This window comes from Nomascus leucogenys, chromosome 11 (genome assembly GCF_006542625.1).
Source record: "Nomascus leucogenys isolate Asia chromosome 11, Asia_NLE_v1, whole genome shotgun sequence".
NCBI classification, from domain to species: domain Eukaryota; kingdom Metazoa; phylum Chordata; class Mammalia; order Primates; family Hylobatidae; genus Nomascus; species Nomascus leucogenys.
Genome location: NC_044391.1, coordinates 72,562,772 through 72,586,057, shown reverse-complemented (window position 1 = coordinate 72,586,057; position 23,286 = coordinate 72,562,772). Strand labels below are relative to the sequence as shown.

At 40.5% G+C, this 23,286-nt stretch overlaps 1 protein-coding gene across 6 annotated transcripts in view; it reads right to left on the bottom strand.

Annotated features, from left to right (window-relative positions):
* Window positions 1–23,286, bottom strand: part of MED12L (mediator complex subunit 12L) — a 334,555-nt gene that overhangs the window by 297,902 nt on the left and 13,367 nt on the right. For all 6 annotated transcript variants that reach the window (XM_030822722.1, XM_030822724.1, XM_030822727.1 and 3 more), the window contains exon 3: window positions 6,047–6,151. In XM_030822722.1, the coding sequence (XP_030678582.1) occupies window positions 6,047–6,151 (105 nt within the window). The remainder of the gene's footprint in view (window positions 1–6,046; window positions 6,152–23,286) is intronic.

Genomic DNA, 23,286 nt, shown 5'->3' with positions numbered 1-23,286 from the left:
AATAAATTTCAGTAGAATGGATTCTGCTTTAATCCTTCAGCTGCTCTTTCTCCTTTCTAATACTGCACACCCGTCAGGAGAGAATGCTTTCCCCAAGAGGAGAAAACCTAGTAATCACTCGGTAATCATTCTTTTTCTTGTTTCATCTTAATAGCACTTATTTTTGGAAAGGAAACTTGGTATTTACACTCGATGCTTTTAAACAAAGAGTCTAGAGAAATTTAATTTATTTAAATGGCAAATTACAAAAGGTTCAATTAAATTTGGTATTCAACATTTTTTATTGGGCTGCCAATTTCAAAACTACAATGTTTCAAGAGAAAGCTAGTATTACCTGCTCTGAATGAGACAAAGTGGCAAAGAAAGCTACTATGAATTACTGTATCATTTTCATATTAACCAAATTAAAGACGGACACGGAAAAAAGAAAGGAACAGGAAAGAAGTAACAAGAAGGCAGAGAACAAAGTAATATCTAAAAATTTTGTGAATCTCACTGGATATGGTGGCTCACGCCTATCATCACGGCACTTTGGGAAGCCAAGGCAGGCGGATCACCTGAGGTCAAGAGTTCGAGACCAGCCTGGCCAACACGGTGAAACCGCGTTTCTACTAAAAAAAAAAAAAAAAAAAAAATACAAAATTAGCCTGGCATGCACTTATAATCCCAGCTACTCAGGAGGCTGAGGCATGAGAATCACTTGAACCTGGGAGCCAGAGGTTGCAGTGAGCCAAGATCACACCACTGCACTCCAGCCTGGATGACAGAGTAAGAGTCCATCTCAAAAAAAAAAATAAAAGTAAAAAATAAATTCAGTGAATCTATAGAAAATCTGTTGGAATTTCTTCAAGAATCCTATCAAAGCATCACATTTCAGACTCTGGGAGTTCTTTAATACAATGATGCAGTTAATTTCTGATAAATACCCCCAATGAAGTTAGCAAAAAGTGGCAACCATGACTAAAATAAAATACTTACCCTGTTGAAGCAAAATAAGAATCACCACCTTAGTTAATGAATCAATAAACAATTAGTCCATAGGTTGAAACACAGTTGTAAGCCATTAGCCAAATTCATCTATAGGGTGAAAAGCCTGACATTCTTTGATCTTTGTGATTGATGTAATGACAAGAAGTCTGGTTTTGGTGTGTTAATGTAATACAATAATAAAAATTGGAATAAGTAGAAAAGCAGTATGTCTTTTTTTTAATACAAACCACTGCAGTTTGTGATTTCTTTTAAAGCAAATATTTGCAGGATGTCCAAACAGTGAATAAATTAAGTGCAAAAATATAGGAAAACCAGCTGTTTGGAAATAAGCAGCCAGTAGCAGCCAATTGTTTAATTTTAAATTTCTCAATCGCTATTTGGTCTTTGCACCAAGAGCACAAAACACCTACAGCTGCAGATTGCTATACATTCAAAAGGTCTCTTATTTGCAATTATGTTTAAGTATTTAATAATAATAAGCAGAGCTCTAAAAATGAAAAAAGTAGTCTGAGCAATCTATTTTATAATTATATTCTCCTATATACTTAATGATAGCAATGGAACACAGTGACTGCATGTTTATGTATTAATTCCTGCTAACAAGCCCTTGTAAACAAATGCATACTGTTAACAGTCAAAATTCCCAAGAAAGCAAAAGACTAGAAAATACACATTAGGGCTCCATAAAAGGTCAAAACATGATTATAACATTTAATTGCAATAGCAATATATATTATTCAGAAATCAATCCATAAATACAATAAAAAGTAAAGAGCCGCCCCATTCCCAAGTCCCAATGCCTACCTCCAAGTAAACAATTTGATTCATTTCTTACGTGTCCTTCCATTGTTTCCTTATGTGGATACAGGTGAGTAAACACACATCTGTTATTTTTCTCTTCCTTCTATGTATAGCTCATTATGCACACTTAGTAAATGAGACCCTTCCTTATCTGTATACAGAAAGCTTCTTCATTTTTATAGACACAGAACAATGTACTGTGTGGATATACATTTAATCAAGCTACCATTAATGGACATTTACAGCATTTTTTCCAAAATGTTGCTATTACAAATCACACTAAAATGAGTAGCCTTTCACATTTGTTATTTCATACATAGTCAGCTAGAGCTTTAGGATAGACTTCCAGAATTCAGACTATATAATTCTGCAATTTTAATAAGCATTGCCAAATTGCCCTCTAAAAGGTTTATACAATTGTGTACTCCCACAAACAAGGTATAAGAGGTAAGGTGTTTTTGTTTTTTTGTTTTTTTGTTTTTTTTTTGAGACAGAGTCTCACTCTGTTATCCAGGCTAGAATGCACTGGAGTGATTTTCGGCTCACTGCAACCTCTGCCTCCTGAGATCAAGCGATTCTCCTGCCTCAGCCTCTCAGAGTAGCTGGGATTACGGGTGCCCACCACCACACCCAGCTATTTTTTTTTTTTTTTTTTTCAGTAGAGACAGGGTTTCACCATGTTGGCCATGCTGGTCTCAAACTCCTGACTTCAGGTGATCCACCCGCCTCAGCCCCCCAAAGTGCTGGCATTACAGGTGTGAGCCACCACACACGGCCAGAAATAAGGTTAAATTTAACATTTGTTTCCATCCATCCAAAGCTATTTTCAAAAATAATTCATTTGATAAGAATGTGGGGAAAAAATTTAGGAGTTACATTATAATTCATGTATTTCATATTTATAAAATCAAATTCCCCTCAGAAGTCTTGGGTCCTTGAGTAAATCTCACAGAAAGAGTGGTAGCGGAAGTGTAATAGATGTTATTTCCATTTACTCAGTTATTTAAATTGACATAAAACTTTATACAACTGAACAATTTAGCAGTTCATATCAAGAGACATAAAGCATTCATACTTTCTGTTATGAGACTAAATTGTACATCCTCAAAATTCATCCTCAAGCCTTAACCCTCAATGTGACTATATTTGGAGATAGGGCCTTAAGGAGGTAATTAAGGTTAAATAAGGTGATAGGACTGGGCCTTAATCCAGTAGGACTTCATAAGAAGAGACACCATGGAGGAACACACAAGGAGAAAAGACCATGTGAAGACACAGTGAGAAGGTGGCCATCTGCAAGCCAAGGAGAGATGCATCTGGAGACATCAGACCTGCTGACACCTTATCTTGGACTTCCAGCCTTCAGACGGTGAGAAAATAAATTTCTGTTGTTTAAGACACCCAGTCTGAAGTATTTTGTTATAGCAGCCCTAGTAGATTAATACACCCTTTAACCAAGTAGTAATACAATTCAGGGAATTTATCCTAAAGAACAAAAGCTATACTTTCAAGTATGACTACAGTTTCTTTATAAACAACCATGAGAAATTGGCCACAAACTAATTGCTATATATAGAGGTTTCAGTCAATTACAGCACATACATCATGGAATGTTATCTAGCCATGAATTATTATTCATATGACTACTTCAGCCATAACGAAAAGTGCATACAAAATAATGTTTCACTTTTTTAAAGTAGATCAATTAAGAAAGATGATAAGGCTCTGAGGCCGGGCACAGTGGCTCACATCTGTAATCCCGGCACTTTGGGAGGCCAAGGCAGGCAGATGACTTAAGGTGAGGAGTTCGAGACCATCCTGGCCAACATGGTGAAACCCTGTCTCTACAAAAATACAAAAATGAGCCAGATGTGGAGGCAGGTGTGGCCAGCTACTCGGGAGGCTGAGGCACGAGAATGGCTTGAACCTGAAAGGCAGAGGTTGCAGTGAGCGAAGATTGCGCCACTGCACTCCAGCCTGGGTGACGGAGCAAGACTCCACCTTGTAGATCTGGTTTGGGAGAGAAGAACATAAACCTGGAATACGTCTCAAAAAAAAAAAAAAAAAAAAGTTCTGGAGATGGATGGTGACAATGGTTGATGTTTGCAACAACGATGCAAATGTACTTAATGCCCAAGAACCGTACACTTAAAAGTGGTTAAATGGTAAATGTTATGTATGTTTTATCATAATTTTTAAAAAGGATCACAAATTACATATACATAATTGTGGTTGTAACGTAAAAAATTGTACCAAGATTGAAAAAAGACAAAACTGAAAACATTGTGTTTAGTCAATAGGACTATCTGCAGAAAATGTTTCTATGTTCTTTCACACGGCTTAAGTAATACTTCAGTTGATAGTTTAACAAATTGTCAATTATTTATATATTTGTGTGCACCTAAAGAGAGATCTGGAATGATACACAAACCATTAACATGTTTCTCTGGAGAAGGGAAAGGAAACAGAAATTCACCTGCATGTCTGATTTCTTTTCATTTGTATGTATGCTTTTAATTTCACAAAAGTATTTTAATATCCAACTCAAAATATATGAAAAAAAATCAAACCCTAAAAGATTACAAATAGAAACACAAACAATTCTATTTATATTCCTTTTTTTTTTTTGAGATGGAGTCTAGCTTTGTCACCCAGGCTGGAGTGCAGCGGCACAATCTTGGCTCACTGCAACCTCCGCCTCCTGGGTTCAAGCGATTCTCCTGCCTCAGCCTCCCAAGTAGCTGGGATTACAGGCGCCCACCACCACACCCAGCTAATTTTTATATTTTTAGTAGAGACAGGGTTTCACCATGTTGGCTGGGCTGGTCTCCAACTCCTCCTGCCTCGGCCTCCCCAAGTGCTGGGATTACAAGTGTGAGCCACCACACCTAGCCTATATTCCTAATTGATAAGATAAACACACAGAAAAAGACATTTAATTAAAAAAAAAATAATTTGAGCACAACATTCTGAGTATATACTTTTAATGAAAGTTAGTCTAAGGGCAAAAAGTATTGTAGAAAAATTCTACATTTATTCAGTGGTTTTGTTGTTGGAGTGGCAATGAAGTATTTTATTCTGGAACTTTTTTATGTGTGTTATAAGGTAGAATAAATGAATAAATATATTGATATTATTAAGAGCTAGGGTTCTCACTTTGGGAGAAGGGAGACCTAAAAATGGAATACGAAAAAGCAGGGGAAATACCCTGCGGCATTGGGCTACAAATGGTAATGACAGGTAGGTAGAAAAAATATGTATCTATGAGTCCCATCTCTGTCCACTGAGAAAGCCTAGGAAGAATGACACTCCAGTAGCACTAAGCATCCAGATCTGGTTTGGGAAAGAACAAGATAAACTTGGAATATGTTTTGGTGCCAAAAGTAAGGAAGTGCTCAAAGGATGACAAGGACATGTAACCAACAGCCAGGTTAGCAGGGCCCCTACTGGGAGAACATGAACCAATTTGAGCATCAGAAAGAAAAATGAAGGTACGGATTATAACACGTCAAATTAAAAGAAAAAAAAATCCAAAGTGACAAAAAAAACCTCAGTTTAAAAGAAAGCACTTCTTTTAATAAAAGAATGCCAAGTAAAACATGCGTAGGGAATAATTAGAAAACCTGCATTTTGCAATCACCAGCAAAATAAATCATTCAGCAGGAGTCATCAACTGATGCTAAAATAACAGGATGAAATTTTATTGAAGAATAGGATATTTATATCCTCTCAAATTATCACCTTGTAGACCTTACTAAGAGGTAGAGAGGACTACCTTTCCAATGCAGGGAGATGGTAGACACCACCCGGACCAAGCGATCAAACTATAGCCAATAGTAGGGCAAACTGGTATTGTATGCCTCCTAGTATGATGCAATGTAGTCTTCTTACCAAAAATACCTAACCTGGATCCCGTCATGAGAAAACAATCAGAAAAATCTAGAATATAGCACTAGTATGTCAGACAACTGACCTGGGCTCTTCTAGAATAGCAGTCATAAAAGCCTTTTTAAAAAAAGGCACAAAAGGGGAGGAGGGAGAGGCAGAGAGCTGTACTGTACTAAATTAAAAGATGTGACAACGAAATGCAATGTATGATCCCTGATTGGATCCTGGGGCAGGACAGTATACAGGGTATTTGGGGGAAATCTGAATATGGATTGTGGCTTAAATAACACTAATTTATCAACAGTGATTATTAAGGGTGTCACATATACACACTTTTTCAGGAGTTTGAGGAAACAAATAACATTACCTTTGATGGGTTAATTACAATATTTCTGGCTGAGCCATGTTCATCTCCAGTGAAGGCTGGCTGATTATTGAAGCCTTGCTTTACATTCACAGCAGTAAGTTCATCCTGTTCAAGAGAAGGTATTGATTAAGCAGAAGGATGTAAAAGCTTCAACATAATCCAACATATTGCATCCTAAGTAATGGCTAAATTTGTTATACTCTGTAGAGGAGAATTCTTGAAAGGACAACAATCAAAGAAGGCAGAAATTGAAGTTTAAACACCAATACATAAATACTTAAATGTGTAGAGGGATGAAGCAAATGTTAACTGTTGACTCTAGGTGCAGAGTATATGGGTATTCATTATACTATTCTTTTTTTTTTGGAGATGGAGTCTCGCTCTGTCGCCCAGCCTGGAGTACAGTGGCACAATCTCGGCTTACTGCAACATCCACCTCCCGGGTTCAAGCCATTCTCCTGCCTCAGCCTCCCGAGTAGCTGGGATTACATACAGTTGCCTGCCACGATGCCCGGCTAATTTTTTATTTTTAGTAGAAATGGGATTTCACCATTTTGGCCAGGCTGGTCTCGAACTCCTGACCTCAAGTGATCCTCTGGCCTCAACCTCCCAAAGTGTTGGGATTACAGGTGTAAGCCACCCCATCCGGCCCATTATACTATTCTTTTAACTTTCCTGTAAGTTTAGATTTTTTTTAACTTATAAGTTAGAAAAAGAAAAAAATGAGCAAAAATCTCACAGAAATATAAAATGATAGGATTTTTTTAAGAATTGTTTCCAGGCCGGGTACGGTGGCTCACGCCTGTAATCGCAGCACTTTGGGAGGCCAAGGCAGGTGGATCACCTGAGTTTAGGAGTTCAAGACCAGCCTGGCCAACATAGGGAGACCCCATCTCTACTAAAAACAAAAATTAGCTGGGCGTAGTGGCAGGTGCCTGTGATCCCAGCTACTCTGGAGGCTGAGGCAGGAAAATCGCTAGAACCTGGGAGGCGGAGGTTGAAGTGAGCCGAGATCGCACCACTGCACTCCAGCGTGGGTGACAGAGTGAGACTCCATCTCAAAAAAAAAAAAAAGATTGTTTCCAGAGAGCCCATAGTTTGACTCTCCATTCCTGGCCAACCCCTATGCACACACCTGTTTTATGATTAAGAAAGCTGGCTCACCAGCTTACCCAAGACAAATGGTAAATTAAAGACCGAAACACAAGGTTCCTAGGCACACGCCTTATGATTACAGCCACACAACATCACAACCTACAACTGAAGGGAAGTTTAGAGCTGCAATGTTTTCTCACGTATTTTGGCTCGCTTGATCTTTGCCAACTCCAATTCCAAGGGAGACAGTAGGTATGTATCTTCATGCCCGTTGTACAGATGAGAAAAGTGTGCCTCACTAAGCTAGTGCAGCAACTGGACAAAGCCAGCATGGAAATACTATCTTCTAAATCCTAGACTAGGAAGAGAAATTTCCATGACACCATGCCACCAAAGAACAAATGCCACATGAAAATGTGGTCTAAAAATATGTGGCTACAACTCCTACTCTCCTTAAAAAGATCTCCTACTGGATAGATATAGGAATACTTTTCCAAGGTCACAACACATCAAAAATAACCCAAGGCTTAAAAAAAAAAAAAAAAAAAACCTTCTTGCCCTACCCAGATTATCATTGAGTTATGGACTACATGGAACTACATCAGAGTTCCTAAAATACAGACTTGAAAGAATAAGAGGGAGAGGTTTGAGTAAATGAAGCTACCTCCTGCTCCCCTCACTCCAAGCCAAGAAATAATCCTAGTAACAGTTGGAGTAATGGTAGCCACGGCACAAGAATAAGATACACTTACTCCTCTATGTAACTACTGCATGCATAAAATGAAAAACAGCAATTGATCAAAATCACTGCTATGATTAATCAAGAAGCTTAGAACAAAATAGTTTATGACATTTAAGCACCTGACTCTAAAAAGGTCACCCTGGCTGAGAACAGAGGTCTCCTGGAGACATGCCATGTAACTTTACTTAATTATGTGTGCTCTTACTAATGCCTTGGCGGGCCACTGTTTTGGCAAGTTTTCAAAAGACCCCTCTATAGAAAATTTCACTCCATGGTAATCAAGTCTCCTCCAAGCATAGAAGGTCACTGAAATCGTGATCCGCACAGAATATGAGCTACATGTACATTATCAGAAGATATCTCCAAACTGTTCCTACATTTTCAAATAAATTATGTGAAAATATAGAGCAAAACTACATAATGCATATTTTAAGTCAGAAACGTTTCAGTCAACTTAAAGCAAATGTGCTACCAAAATTTCAGTAGTCTCTGAGTCTAAGAAAGTAGGAGTACCAGCAGTGAGCTCAGGGGAAAAGTAGGATGAGAAAACTGAATATTTATCTTTGATTTGCCATCAGAGTATTATAAGAAACATTGAGTAACAGCATATGTTTTTACTAAAAATACATTCTGGCCTAATCAAGAGGAATGTGTGAGATTTTAAGAACCAGATAGTTTAGTATTGCTTCACTTTTTAGTTTAAACTAACACCAGATCAGATAGCTGCTCATTGTATCCAACTGCTAATCGCTGGGACAAAGAGACACACCCACTCCTGAGTGTGTGCACAAACTCAGAATCCCCAGAAGGAAAAGAACATGTAACGATGGATACATATCTGTCATCTACCTCAGATTTTCCTCAAACTAGGAGCCACACAGATATTATTGGGAGCCTTGAGTTCTGAGAAGTTTAAACTTTGAATTCTAAATTTCATAAAAATACATGTAGAATTTGACCACTTCTCATTACCACCACTGCATCATCTCATGCTTAGGCAATGCAATGGCTCCTAACTGGTCTCCTAGCTTCTCCCCTTGCCCCCTGAAGGCCACTTTGAACACAGCAGCCATAGGGAGCTTTTTAAAACTCAAGTGAGACCATGTCACTCCTGCTCAAAACGCTCCATTTTACTCCAAGTACAAGCAAAGGTCCTATGATGTCCTAAAAGTTCCTGTGTGATCTTAACCCCATTACCTTTCTGGCCTCATCCCTAACCACACTTCCCTTCACTAACACTGTCTAGTCTCCTTGCAGTTTCTCAAACATACCAGCCCAGCACTCTCTAATCAGGGATTTTGCACTGTCTGTTCCCTCTGCCTAGACTGCTCTTTTTCCTGGTATCCACATGGTCAACGACCTGACCACCTTAACGTTTTGCTCAAATTTCACATTCTCAATGAGAAATGTGATGACTCTATTTAAAACTGGAACTGTCCACTCATTCCCTTTACCTCCCAGCATTCCTAATCCTTCAACAATCCATAGCATTTATCACCTAAAACACACTATAATTTACTTAGAATGTGTATTGGCTGTCTCCTCAACAAGAAGATAAGGTACGTAAAACTGGGGATCTTTATTTTGTTGACAAACGCAGGCCAAGCACAGAGTGCACAGATGCAGTGCCCAGCAAATAGCACACATCACAGGTGTTCAATAAATATTTGTTCAAAGAACAAATGAATGACATCCTATTCTGAACAATTAACATGAGCATATTCTGAGTCACTACCTCATGAATTTGGAGTTGTAATTTCATTTGTGTTTCTAACTAGCACTGCTTTGTCACCCAGAGTAAGGGCATTCACCCCATCAAACCCCACACACCATCCTGAAAACAAACATTGTATAACATCAATTTCCCTAGTGTGAAATGAAATTAATAGATAACTTACCTATACCAATATTTTTAAAATCAGTTATAATGCTCTCATTCTAAAAATTTTAAAAAGGAAAGTAACTTAAAATAGGCACTTCAACAGGAAACGCTCAGGCACTCTACAATGGACTCTCCCAACTGAAAGTGTGGTCCATGGCCCTGGAGCACTGGCATTACCTGCGAGCCTGTTAGAAAGGCAGAATCTCACTCCTCCCCCAGAGTCACAATCAGCCTCTTAGCAAATTCCCACATGATTCATGGACACATTAGACTTTGAAGAAGCAGGGCCCTAGAAGGCAGAGAATTGCTTGAACCCAGGAGGCGGAGGTTGCACTGAGCAGAGATCGTGCCACTGCACTCCAGCCTGGGCAACAGAGCGAGACTCTGTCTCAAAAAAAAAAAAAAAAAGAAAAAGAAAAAGAGATTGTTAAATGTTTGTTCCTATTCCTAGCATTAGCATAACATAGTAACTACAAAATGTAAACTGATACAGGTGTGCTGTATTGCCATTTCAAATGATCAGGAAGAGCATAACATGAATTTTTTGAAACTGTGATACACTCTTGCTACAGTTTCAAACTAACAAAATAGTCTCCCAACATAGTAAGAGGCAACAGTTACATTCCTCAGAAACTCAGTGTATATTAAATGTATATTAAAATCATACAAAAAATACTTTGAGATCATACGTAAAACAGATTCCCATCTGAGATGGGAAAAAAACAGTTGAAGGTTTCAGTGACACATCTGAAAGTGCAGGTGACACAGGACAATTTTTCATGGAACCCACCCATCTACACACTGAAGACAGCCCCACCCACTCAATGGTAGCAGCCACAACCAACTAACTCCTCTTCCCCGCCCAGATTTCCACAGCACTTCCAGTGAGAGCCACGGACCCACCAGAGGGATAGCTTTTATCTTTTAGAGCCCTATTCTGAAAAGGAGGTTCACAGGCTCTGCGTTTAAGAAACACTGAGCTCCATACTGAAGTGTCAGTCAAAATCTTGCTCATGCTGCAACACGACAACAATGGGGATGCTCTAATTCCAACTCACTAGGCCATCCTCTGGCTCGCATTTGTGGTTCCAGGTGGATACACGCTGGCACCAGCTAAGACTGACTGATGGAGATGCAGACAAGAGTGGGGACAGCACTGTGGGTAAGAGCCCAGGGTCTGCAATCAGACAGCTCGAATTTAAACCCCCTACTCCATTTAAGAGGGACTCTAAGCAAGCTCTGGGACCATTGCTGTGCCTCCGTTTCCTCAATTGTAAAACGGGGATAGTAATAGTTTCTACCACATTATCTCCATAACCCAGTTCAAAAAAAAACCAAAGCCCAGAGAGAAACTAACTTGGCCAAGGTCACATAGTAGTGAAGAATTCCAAAAAGTCCATGCTCCCAACCATCAAACCAGATAGAAATGGCTGGCAATTAGCATTGCTGCTATTGTTTGTATCACATTTTTGGTTCCAGAAAGTGATAACCTGAAGCTCCAGTTAGAAGAGATACAAAAAGCCTTCTTGGGAAATTAAAAAGACCCTTTCCTAAAAGCAGTGGCTCTCAAACTTTTACATCTATCAGAATCCTCTGAAGAACTTGCTAAAGCACAGCTGCTGGTCCCACCCACAGAGTTCCCACTTCAGTAGGTCAGGGGTGGTGCCTGAGAATCTGTATTTCTAACAACTTCCCAGGTGATGCTGATACAGAGACCATGCTAACATGAAGACTTGAGGTTTCTGCCTCTCTAGAAAACCAGGGTTTCCATGCCCAGTGCCAGTACAGGTCTCACCACCAGGAAGAAAATGGATGTCCCATCTTGGCTCGAGAGCAGGAGATCCCAAGAAGAAAAGTCCATTCAGAATTCTCTACCATGCCCCCTTCCTTCCCTCACTGTAAGGGCACAAACGCAAAGCTACACACACACACACACACACACACACACACACACATCGAGGAAGGAACCAAGTGTATAAAGTTTTCACTTCACTCCTTTAACTTCCTATAGAACACTAGGGCCACAGAGCCAAAAAAGAAGCTGTCACTTCTGTGAGGTTTATTAGTACAAAACTTTAGGTCAGGGACCTAGAGAAACTAAGCGAAAGGAGGTAAAAATCCAGAGCATCACAACCAAAAAAATGCACCCCGATGGTCTATTTCCTGAAGTTTCTGAGAAGAGTTAACATTAATGACAAAAATCCAAAAGATAAGAATAAGATTCAAGTTCCAGAGTGTTAACTATTGTTGCTTAGACATTATTTCTCAAACTCCAGCAATGCGCCAATAGACCCCTTTTAGAGGAAAACCACAGCCTGAGGGAATCCTTAGACCCCAAGTTTGGGAAACTGGGCTGGACATGGACATTTAATGGTATTAGGCAGCATGAAGAGATTCCAAACAACAGGTAATGTATGTTACCTGAACTCAAAAAACAAACTTTTATGACACTGCTCTGAAGGCTTTTGTCAAGTCTAATTAGGCAAAAATAGAAAGAGGAGAGTCCAAATTTTGGAACAGCATGCCTCTAAAACCCCCAAGCCAGAATGTTTAAGGGACACAAATAGCTCCCTCTTGTACTAGCCCCAAACCTCTTCAAAGATGTCTTGAAATAATGGAGGGTAACAGCCACCAAAATTCTTATAATGCCTTTCCTTACAGAGATTTAAGCTTGTTCACTATATTCTAGCCAACGGTTCTTACAATAGAACTTCCAGCAACTACTCTGCCCATCTGCAAAGGTGAGGCAACTAAGATCCCAAAAACGTGAGGCACACACAACAGTCAGTCAAGATCTCTTTCCCAGGGTTGTGCTCTGGGAACCAGATCAACAGCACTGAACCTTTTAAAAGGACTCTTATTAAAGGTTGAACAACTTCCCATTGTACAACATGGAAAGTAAGAGAAAAAATAAAGCACTTTTAATAACTGTTGGAAAGCAGAAGAGACCGTGAATCCAGACATACTTTTAAATATGTTTAACATTAACAGCATCTGGGGCAAAATAGTTGTACACGCATGTCCAAGACCAAGTATTAACTAAGCCAAGAGACAATGCCAGCTGAGAATGTGAATTCACAGTCCTCACCAAGCGGCCCAGAGTAGCAGTGCACCAAACCACTGTGCACATGGATTTCAACAGGTTAACAGAAAAGTAATCCAAACATAGAGAAAGAAGAACTCTCACAACTCTTGTCATGGTTTCGACTAAAATAACAAGCTTTAAAGCAATCTAGGGAGACAGGCACACAGAGAGAAACAGAAACCAAAGTCCAGAAAATAGTCCATGCTAATATGAAAGGCCTGTGTTCACTCTGTATTTTTGTATTCTACACTGATAACAAAAATCAGACCTTTGGCCCGGCGTGGTGGCTCACACCTGTAATCCCAGCACTTTGGGAGGCCGAGGCAGGCAGATCACAAGAGGTCTGGAGATTGAGACCATCCTGGCTAACACGGTGAAACCCCATCTCTACTTAAAATACAAAAAAATTGCCAGGCGTGGTGGCGGCCGCATGTAGTCCCAGCTACTCAGGAGGCAGGAGAATCACTTGAACCCGGGAGGCAGAGGTTGCAGTGAGCCGAGACTGAGCCACTGCACTCCAGCCTGGGCGACAGAGTGAGACTCCATCTCAAAAAAAAAAAAAAAAATCAGACCTTCGATACTTTGGGTAACCTCCAAATGCATCCATAAATCTCATGCATTTACCTTGAACTTCACAGAATGATCTTATTTTTTGGATCACTTTCAAAGCAATCTTTTAATTTCAATGAAATGTTTCACTGGGAAAGTGAAAACATTTTGATGCTAGTCTGGGAATTTCTTAAGCTCTTTCGCACTCAAGAAAAAAAATAAGCTCAGTTTAACACAGTTTTCAATGGCCATCTCAAAGTCAGATAATGCACACAAATACATACTACAGACACTCACAACCTCCTGAGCGTTACCATCTATCGCATAGAACATGCGCAGAAACTCCCAATTTTCTCCGTCCCCTAGTCACATCTAACAAACCAGTTCCATGACGGTTCAATGAATTGGGCAGAAATGTCCACCAGGGATGAGAATGCCACAGAAGTAGAAAAATACCCCTCTACGCGCTAGTCAGGAAGGCTGGGTTAGCTCAAGTCTTACTCAGAACAAACAAAAAACTTTTCATGGTTTTATAGCTATATTTCCTAGCCTTGTCCACCTCTACCCCGAAAGAACATTCTCTCAGACCCCCAAGGATGTCTGTAAACTCCAGTTTGGGAAACTGGGCTATGATAATCCCCATTACAGATACATGTAATTGTTACTAGGCAACACCTACGGTTAGCAGATATAAAAGACCCAGAAGATAAGGGAAGAATCTTTTACTCCTCATAACTCATTATTAACCAAACCTATCCACACTTCTCGCAAAACATATCTCCCCTTTATTCCTTCCTTTAAAATACTACAACCCCCCTCCCACCCACCACCCGCCCCTCACCCCACCCCTACCAACTGAGGCAGCTGTTACAGCAGGATTCGGCTACTGCTCCGCACACATTTCACTCCTGTCCAGCATGCCTACTGGCCCTGGATGAATCTTCCTGAAACAGTTTTCTATTCTGCACTCCACTATCCAAAAGCATCAGAAGGCTTCCTGCTCTTTTTCCCGAGAAGGGAAAAAGCAGCATCTAGCATAACTGTCTACAAACCCTCAATAACATCTCTGGTCTTCTCCCCACTCATCTCTGGCCCCAAATCAAAATACAGTCACCCAGGACTGGCATTCAAAGCCTTAAACAATCAAGCCCAGCATTCCAGTCTTGCTTCCATTCTAAGTGTGCTGCGAGTCACATGGATCTGCGTTTGAATGCATAGCCTTACGTACAATTGAGACTAAGATAACTGATCTCTGTACCTTGGTGGCTTTGTTTGAAAGGAGACAGGAATAACTCACAGGACTGAGGTTACGTAAGATTAAATGTGCAGAGTTTAGCACAGTGCCTGGTCCATTATTAAGTGCCCTATAAATGGTGGCTATTGTTATTATAGCTGTTTTCTATTTTTATATTTTAACTTTCATTTAATCTATTTTATTATATGCCACCCCACATACACTGTCTTTTCAACCTCTAAGCCTTACATCATGCCATTCCCACCCCCCTGAAATACATTATTATGAAATATTTTATATTTTTCAAGCTACAACTCAAGGCTTGCTCCCCGTCCTTCATTCGATTAACAAATAATTATGCATACAGACTCTGCTAAGTCCAGGGGATTCCATAGTGAGCGAACTGCAAGTGTTATAAATACCCCAAAGTGCCTGCTCAGAAAGCACATAATAGTGGCTTAAACTAGTCTGGGGAGTTAGACAAGAATGCTCTGAAAAGGTGGCCTTTGACCTGAGCTCTGATTGCAAAGTAGGAGTTAACTTCAAGAGGATAGCCTCTTACAGGGGTAAGGTTCTGATATTTTGCATGAAATGATATAATATTAACTCTAAGGAGATCATGAATAGGTGGGGTGTAGATTGTCCAATTCCTAGAGCAACTACTCCGAAAAACAACACAAGTAAGTATAACTAAAATGCAATTGGTAAACAAAAGTTATTTTTAAAATAGCCTAATAATCCAAAAAAAATAACCTGGGGACACAGAAAACAAATAGTAAAATGGCAGACCCAAAGCCAACCATATCAATAAGCACATTAAATGCTAATTAAATATTCATAGACTAAGACTCCAATTAGAAGACTGGAATTGTCAGAATGAGTAAAAAAGTAGAGCCCAACTACAGGCTATACTTTAAATATAAAGACATACTTTAAATATAGAGACAGATAAGTTGATAGTAAATGGATGAAAAAGACATATACCATGCAAACAATAAACATAAAAGAGTTGAAGTAGCTGTATTAATATCAGGTATAGTAGACTTCAAGACAAAAAGTATTACCAGAGACAAAGAGGGACAAGTCATAATGATAAAAAGGTCAATTCATCAGAAAGGCATAACAATGATTGGTGCATGTGTGCATAACAAGAGGAAAGACAGAGGATGGGCATGGATAAAGTCTGCAGGGTTGGGAAAATTAAAGAAAGAATGCTGTCATAGCAGTAGCAGGAAATGGAATGCAGCTGTAAAAGATAAGAATGAAGCAGTACAGGTTGGGGGAGAGACTATGCAGGGTCTGTGAACCAAGTAAAGAGCTTCTGTCTTTATCATAAGAACAGTAAAGGTTTTAAGCAAGAAGGTGACATCAGGCCGGGCATGGTGGCTCATGCCTATAATCCTAGTACTTTGGGAGGCTGAGGCAGGGGGACTGCTTGAGACCAGGAGTTTCATATTAACCTGCCCAACATGGCGAGACCCTGTCTGTCTCTTAAAAAAAAAAAAAAAAAAAAGAAAGAAAGAAAAAAAAACAGAAGGTGACATTATCCGACCTGAATAGAAGTGCAGTGTGGACAACTGACTGGAGTAGGGTCAGACCAACTGGGAGGCTGAGGGTAAGGGGATTGGGACCAGCTACCAGGCTCTCATGAGAGTTGGAATATCAGATAATAGTAGCTTGGACCAAGATGGTGGTGGTGGAAGTAAAGAGAAGGAAGAAATGGAGGGATATTTAGGAGGGAAACCCAACAGGATTTACGTTGATTTCTTGGATGGAATGACAAAGAGCAAGGTTGTCAAGGATGTCCTAGACTTTTGCGATGGTACATCTCCCCCATGTTGGGGGCTTTTTGCAAAGGAAGGGGAGCAGATCACAAGTTCAGGTATAAATATCGCAAGTTTGAGGCATCAGACACACAGAGAAAATGTTTCCAGTAGGCACTCAGCTATACAGGTCTAGAGAAGTCTAGGCTGGAGTCTTAAAGTCATGAATTGTCTGCATATGGCTAGTGACTGAAGCCTGGAGATGGCTGGGATCGCCTAGAGAGAAGGTCAAGTGAGAAAAGACCAGGACCTAGGACAGACCCTGGGAAAAATCCAGTATTGATTTAGTAGCCAGTTAGAGGAGGATAAGCCTTCAAAAAAGACTGAGAAGGTGTGGCCAGAGAGGAGAGAAGGAAACTAGGAGTGTTTTACCTCAGAAGCTAAGGGAAGAAACTGCTTCCCAAAGGGTGGGAGCAACAGAATCAAGTGCTGCAGGGAACATGGCCATTCCGGATGACCTGAGAGGGGTGTCTCAGCAGAACGATGAGGGCAGAGCCAGACTGGAAAGAGCAGAGGAAGAAGTGGGAGGTGAGGAAGACAGTGAATACACCGGATGCTTCTGGAAGAAAAAGGAGGAGAGATGCAAAAATGGGGTCTAGGATAGGAGATCTAAGATGTGAGAGCTTGATGCATGTTTTAATCACACCAGGAAGAAGGCGGTGAAGGAAGCAATTGAAGCTAACAGGAAGAAAGGGACATGGCAGATAAGTTGAAGCTCCTGAGAAAACAGGAGGGGATGACCTGCCAACCCAGGCCCTAGAAGGCAATAGCCAGTACCAGACCAACTCAGGAGGATGTGCAGAGCAGGATCTGGAGAGAGGCCCTGGAGCTACACTGTGATGGGTAGAATTGGGTCCCTCAAAGAGATATATCAAAGTCCTAACCCCTGTACCTGTGCATAGGACACTCTTTGGAAATAGGGTTTCTGCAGATACGACCAAGTTAAGACAGTCATGCTGAATTAGGGTGGGTCCTAATCTGGCATAGCTAATGTCCACATATAGAAGGGATGGACACAGAGGGAAGACAGTAATGTGAAGACAGAGGCAGAGATTGGAGTTAGGCTGCCACAACCAAGGAATACTTGGAGCTAGCAGAAGCTGGATGAGGCAAGGAAGGGTCCTGCACTAGAGGCTTCAGAGGGAGGATGGCCCTGCATATGTTGATTTCAAGCTTGCAGCCTCCAGAACCATGAGAGAATAAATGTCCATTGCTTTAAGCCATCCAGTGTTTGGTACTTCATTACAGCAGCCCTAGGAAATGAAAACATACAGGTAGGGGAGGGCAGGCTCTGCTCTATTCCCCATGGCAAGACTGCCCCGTAAAACCAGGATCCAGGCCATTTAGCAGCAGCACGGGGACCGTTACTGCAGAGTCTACAATGGCCAAGAAAAGCAGCTTCACTAAGGCTCTGGATAAGCAGACATCTCAGCCGCTGACTGCACAGCAATGGGGACTGATTTCTACTTGGAGCTCCTCTACTTGACATGATACTTAATAGCTGTTTGAGAAGTTTTTTAAACGAAGCTAGGGAAGAATTCCCCATCGCAGCCAAAATATTTACAAGAGAAAGCATTAATACCAGCCTCCTGAAGAGGGCCAGAGGTAGGGGCCTGACTTAAGAAAGGCAGGACTTCCCTAAAAGGTCACCTTGTCCTTCTCCTGCCCCAACCCTTCTAACACCAGAGCCACATTTGCATCAAAGCCACATATGAAAGTCAGCTCTTTACATCCACTGTCACCTATACTGCTATTAGCATTCACCCCCATCCAAATCACACCTGCAGGCCATCAATCACTAACTGTGGGGACCAACAAAACCAAAAGGATATGAGCTCAACACAAAACAGCAAATACTATCTTAACATCTGTACCTAGAGCAGGCAAAAAGAAAAAAATCATGGTAATAATACCACTCCCTCACATTTAAACAGCACATTCATGACCATCCTCATAATAGACAAGTGGCTTAGGCAGGATGTGTCCCATTTTATAGGGTGAGAAACTGAGGCTGAGAGGTGAAAGTAAAATGGATGGTTAGGCGGCCGTATGACAAGCAAGCCCCAAATAGGTCCAATGTATGCTCCAAGACAGTGAAATCTTTGAGGAGAGCACAGTGTGATTCCAACAAACTTAAACTGGAATCCCATATCCCTTTCTCTTCTGTGAAATGTAGATCACCCCACCTACCTCACATGTCTACTGTAAAGGGTAAGTGGAAATCAGTTGTGATACAATCAACACAGTAACTGGCACGCACACTAAGTACTTTAAAAATGGTATCACTATCATTATAATTATGATCTTTTGTATGACCAGCACATATGGCCCAAACTGAGCACATGACTGACTACTCAGTAAATTCAATTTGGATGGAAATGTCCACCATGAATGAAGTGTTGAACACACAGCTCTCAGAAGTGCCAATTTCCCATGACAACCTCCTTCATCCTACCCAGAAGTGTCCTAGTGAGACAGGCAGTTCCTCCTCCCTCATTTAAAAGTGGGAGAGAGCCTCTGATTCCAATTATATCTAAATATACTTAGCATTTACTCCACTCTTATCTAAATAATTGTATCCCATTAATTAATTCATATTCAAATCACATTCAAATGCACATCACCCTCTGATATCAAACACCTGGATGTGGCTCTCAGAAAAAAATCTAGGAAACTGCAGGAGAAAAATACTTGAACTTTTAGATTTACATATTCATAAAGCAAGAAAGAAGACTTAAGGTATTTGCTAGTTTATTCTGCCCAGAATTATGTTTAAGGCAGCCTCAAAAGATAGTTTTCTCTTTAAATCCCTTATTGCTGAGGTATGCCATATAGTTCTTGCATTGCAACCTTACATAAGAAATTTTTCCTTTAAATCATTTTTCACAGAGTACTTAACAAGCTAGTGTGCTAGGTGATCTGAAGGCAGAGAACACAAACATAAGCCATGGTTTCTGTCCTCTGAAGTCCAGTTAATTGACTTACACTTAGCCATTATGTAGCTCCTTTCTTTTATCCGTCTTTCCCACCTCAATTCCATCTCTGACCCCATGCTCAGCACACATCTGCAGGAAGCCATGTTGTGGGAGACAATAAGAATGATTCCCCAACGAATGTATTGCAAATTCATGAAAAATAACAAGACTGGGTGCAGTGCTTCACATCTATAACCCCAACACTTTGCGAGGCCCAGGCGAGACGATCGCTTGATTGTCCAGGAATTCAAGACCAGCCTGGGCAACATAGTGAGACCTTGTCTCTACAAAAAACAACATAAATAAAAATTAGCCAGGCATGGTCCCAGCTACTTAGGAGGCAAAGGTGGAAGGACTGCTTGAGCCCAGAAGGTAGAGGTTGCAGTGAACACGGTTCACTGCAGAACATCCTTCTTCTTCTTGCTTGGAAAAGAGAGGAAAGAGAATGGAAATGTCTCTTTTTTGCTGTTGGTGGTGGCAATTTTGTTCATTACTTTTAGGCCAATTATTCAGAAACAGAGGAGCTAAACATATAATTTTGAGTCAAGGAAACAAATTTCCCCTGGTAAACCTCAGAAAAACTAGTCTAAACAGTTAACCTCTGTTAGCACTTCTCAGCCTCCACCCTTTTTATTTTCAGGGGGCTTGCTCATCCTCCATCAAGCTTAGGAAACCTTCCAAGCAAATCTGGTGATTAACTATCACCCAAGCAGCCCACAAGGAGGTCAATAACAGGCGTTAAAGGGGGATTTAAAGCACAGGACAAGCAGTATAAACCAAAGCTACAAGGGCCCTTTTAATAATAAGACCTTCAAGTAAACCAGCTAATGCCAGTTAGAAGTCACAGGGTGGGTGGGAGTCTGAGTATTCATTCCAATTCAGCACCACAGGAATTCAAATGCCTGTCCCATCACTGAAGACTGAGTACAAAACTGTGTCACTCTGAGGTCCTCAAGCAACAGGACCTACTATCCTAGCTGAACAGTGTTCCAAGAAATATGAGCATTGTCTATTATCCTCTCTTCCTTTCCCTTGGCCAATCTGTCACCAACTGCCAATTCTTCTCCAGTCCTATTTAAAGCCCTGATCAGTCGGGCTCTTTTTACTTCACGCTTTGGTTACTACAGTCGTCTCTCTCCCAGCCTCCCCGACTCCACTCTCTCCCACACTGGATTTATTAGGCATGAGCTAGCGAGATAAATCTAACAGCAGAACCACGTGAGCTCACCACCATCCCCCACCCCTCAACCTGCTGGGGCTCCAGCAGACGCTCCACCACGCCTGATCTGCAGGAAAAACTGCCCCCCTCCTCCTCCTTTCCAGCTTTTTCTTATGAAAGGGTACAGCATGTCCCACCCATTCTGGTCCTGCCTTTCTCAAGACCCTACATCAGCCAGCGTATCCTCCATGTGTCCAGCCCTCTCTTTTCTGAACTCACGCAGCATTCTTAGACTCACTATATAAATAGAGCAGAATGTTTACAGCATGGGCTCAGGGAGTCCAACTCCATCACTGTGCCACTCAATGACCCTGGGCAAGTTAAGTACCTCTCTGTGCCTCAGTTTCTTCATTTCTAAGCAAGAGATAATAATGCCCACCTCACAGGTACCATGAGGCTGGCATAAAACCAAACACCTAAAGCACTCAGAACAACCAACACAATAAATAGTGGCTATTATAATGTGATGTGGCACTTTGTATGCTCTACGGAATGCTATTCTTCAATTTTCAAATAAATAAATAAAACTAATGAATTAGTCATTTTAAAAACTGTTTTATGTGGGTAGGTAAACCGACATTAACTTCTAGAGCATTGCTACCACCCTGAGTGTGGTCTGATACTGTCACTGGTCCTCAACATAAAATGTGCAAAAACTGAGAGTATTTGAAAACTTTTACAGCAATTTGACATTACCACTACATTCAAGCAGCATTTCATTTTCCTGGTAATTCATTTTTATATTAGTCTACAACAGATTGAAAAATAATTTTTCTAAAAACTGATCCTTCACCACAGTTATTTTGAGAAGCACATTTCCAAAGGAGACAGATAGGAGGCTTCTATTTCTTTTCTACACCCCCATATCACCTAACACAGTGGAAGACACATATCAAGTACTAAGTAAATGAAAATATAATTTCAAAAACATTTCAATTAGTTAATAACTTAAAAAGCAGATTCAAGTGAGTAGTAGAAATGTAAATAGTGTCTCCAATTCATAAAGATTCTTTTTCAAGAGGGAGTTTACATTTAGTCTGAAACTGACCAGAGTAAAAACAACTCTGACCCCAAAAATATTTTCCATACTGTCAAATAACAGCACTGTGTGAAGCTTTATTAAAAAAGAAGATGAAGAAGAACCTAAGCAATGTCAATATTAACCTTCCTTGCAGAACACAGGAGAATGATAAATTATTCAGCACTGCCTCAGCCACAGTTTGGATAGATCCTCCATACCTTTAAGTAAACTAGCACCTTAGCAAAAAATTCCAACAAGACTTCAAACAAAATACATTTTTATTAGTTCTTCACTCCTGCCAATGCCTTAAATAGTCCAAATCGCAACAACCTCATTAGATTATCCATGAATGAAATGGCTGGAAAAGGAAAGCAGCAAATTCTACCAAATTTTAATTGACAAGGAGGCAGTTGCACAGCTGATCTGCAGCACACTGGATGTGGGTTGAAGGCTGAGTTATTCTTACTGAGGGAAATCTTGGCACATTCCAACTGACTCTGGAAATACCTGTAGAAAATTCAAGGTAAGTGGGGAGCCCTGTGTCAATTCTGTCTCCCCTCCTTTCTAAGAAGAAGAGATTTATAACAAGGTCAAAGCTATCACTTCCCTTGGGTCCTCAATCCCCTGCCTCAGGGCCAGTTCAGCCTTGCTCAGACTGATAAAGGAAAACTAAGAGGAGGCAAATGGAGCTGGAGTCTCGCCGATGTTAACTGTCTCTTTAGGTCACTTAGCATCTGCACCCATAAATCCCTATCAACTGCCCTCCTCAGAGATCCCCTGACAGACTCCAGGAAGTCTATCCCTAGAAAGTTCCATCTCTCCAGGTCATCCAGATCCTCCATCTCTTTGCACACTCTCAACAGGTAATCACACCCATGACTTCAATTATTTATGAATACATCACATTGGAAGCATTCAGAAATGAACTAATTCTCTCCTCCCCTCCCTCACCCACCCCATCCTTGGAAAACAGTTAAATTACTTCGTTCCCTATGGCATGTTAGTTTATGGACCACCATTGATCTACCTACCCAACAGTCTAAACAAGTAGTTTTCCAAGTCCAATATCTCTGGAGCTCTCAAGAACATTTTAACTATTTGTCTGTGAAAGGCCAGATTTTCTGCATGCTCTTCAACCCAAACAATGTCTCAAAACAGATTGAATGCAGAACTAAATACAAAAGTCTAGACATTAAAGAGATATGCAAAAATGTAAAATAATACTACTCTTTTTTCACTATTTTTTGTTTGGGGAAAAGTTATTTTCCATTAAAAAACACAGTTTAACATGAAATTGGTTGACTATGATTTTTTAATGAATATATATTTAAATTTCTCAGTTTTAATTTCTAACACAGTAATTATTGAGAGATGTAACCTACATAAATAAAAGCTTAATAGATCCTCAATGTTTAAGACTCCGAAGAGCAGAAAGTTTGGAAACCACTGGCTTAAGCTAAAAGTGTTGGTAAATTCTTGTGCTCCTTCCTCTTACTTCACATATCCACCTTATTGATTCTGCCATCCAAATAACATTTCTCATAAATTCACCCCTTGATATGGTTTGGCTGTTTCCCCACCCAAATCTCATCTTGAATTGTAGTTCCCATAATCC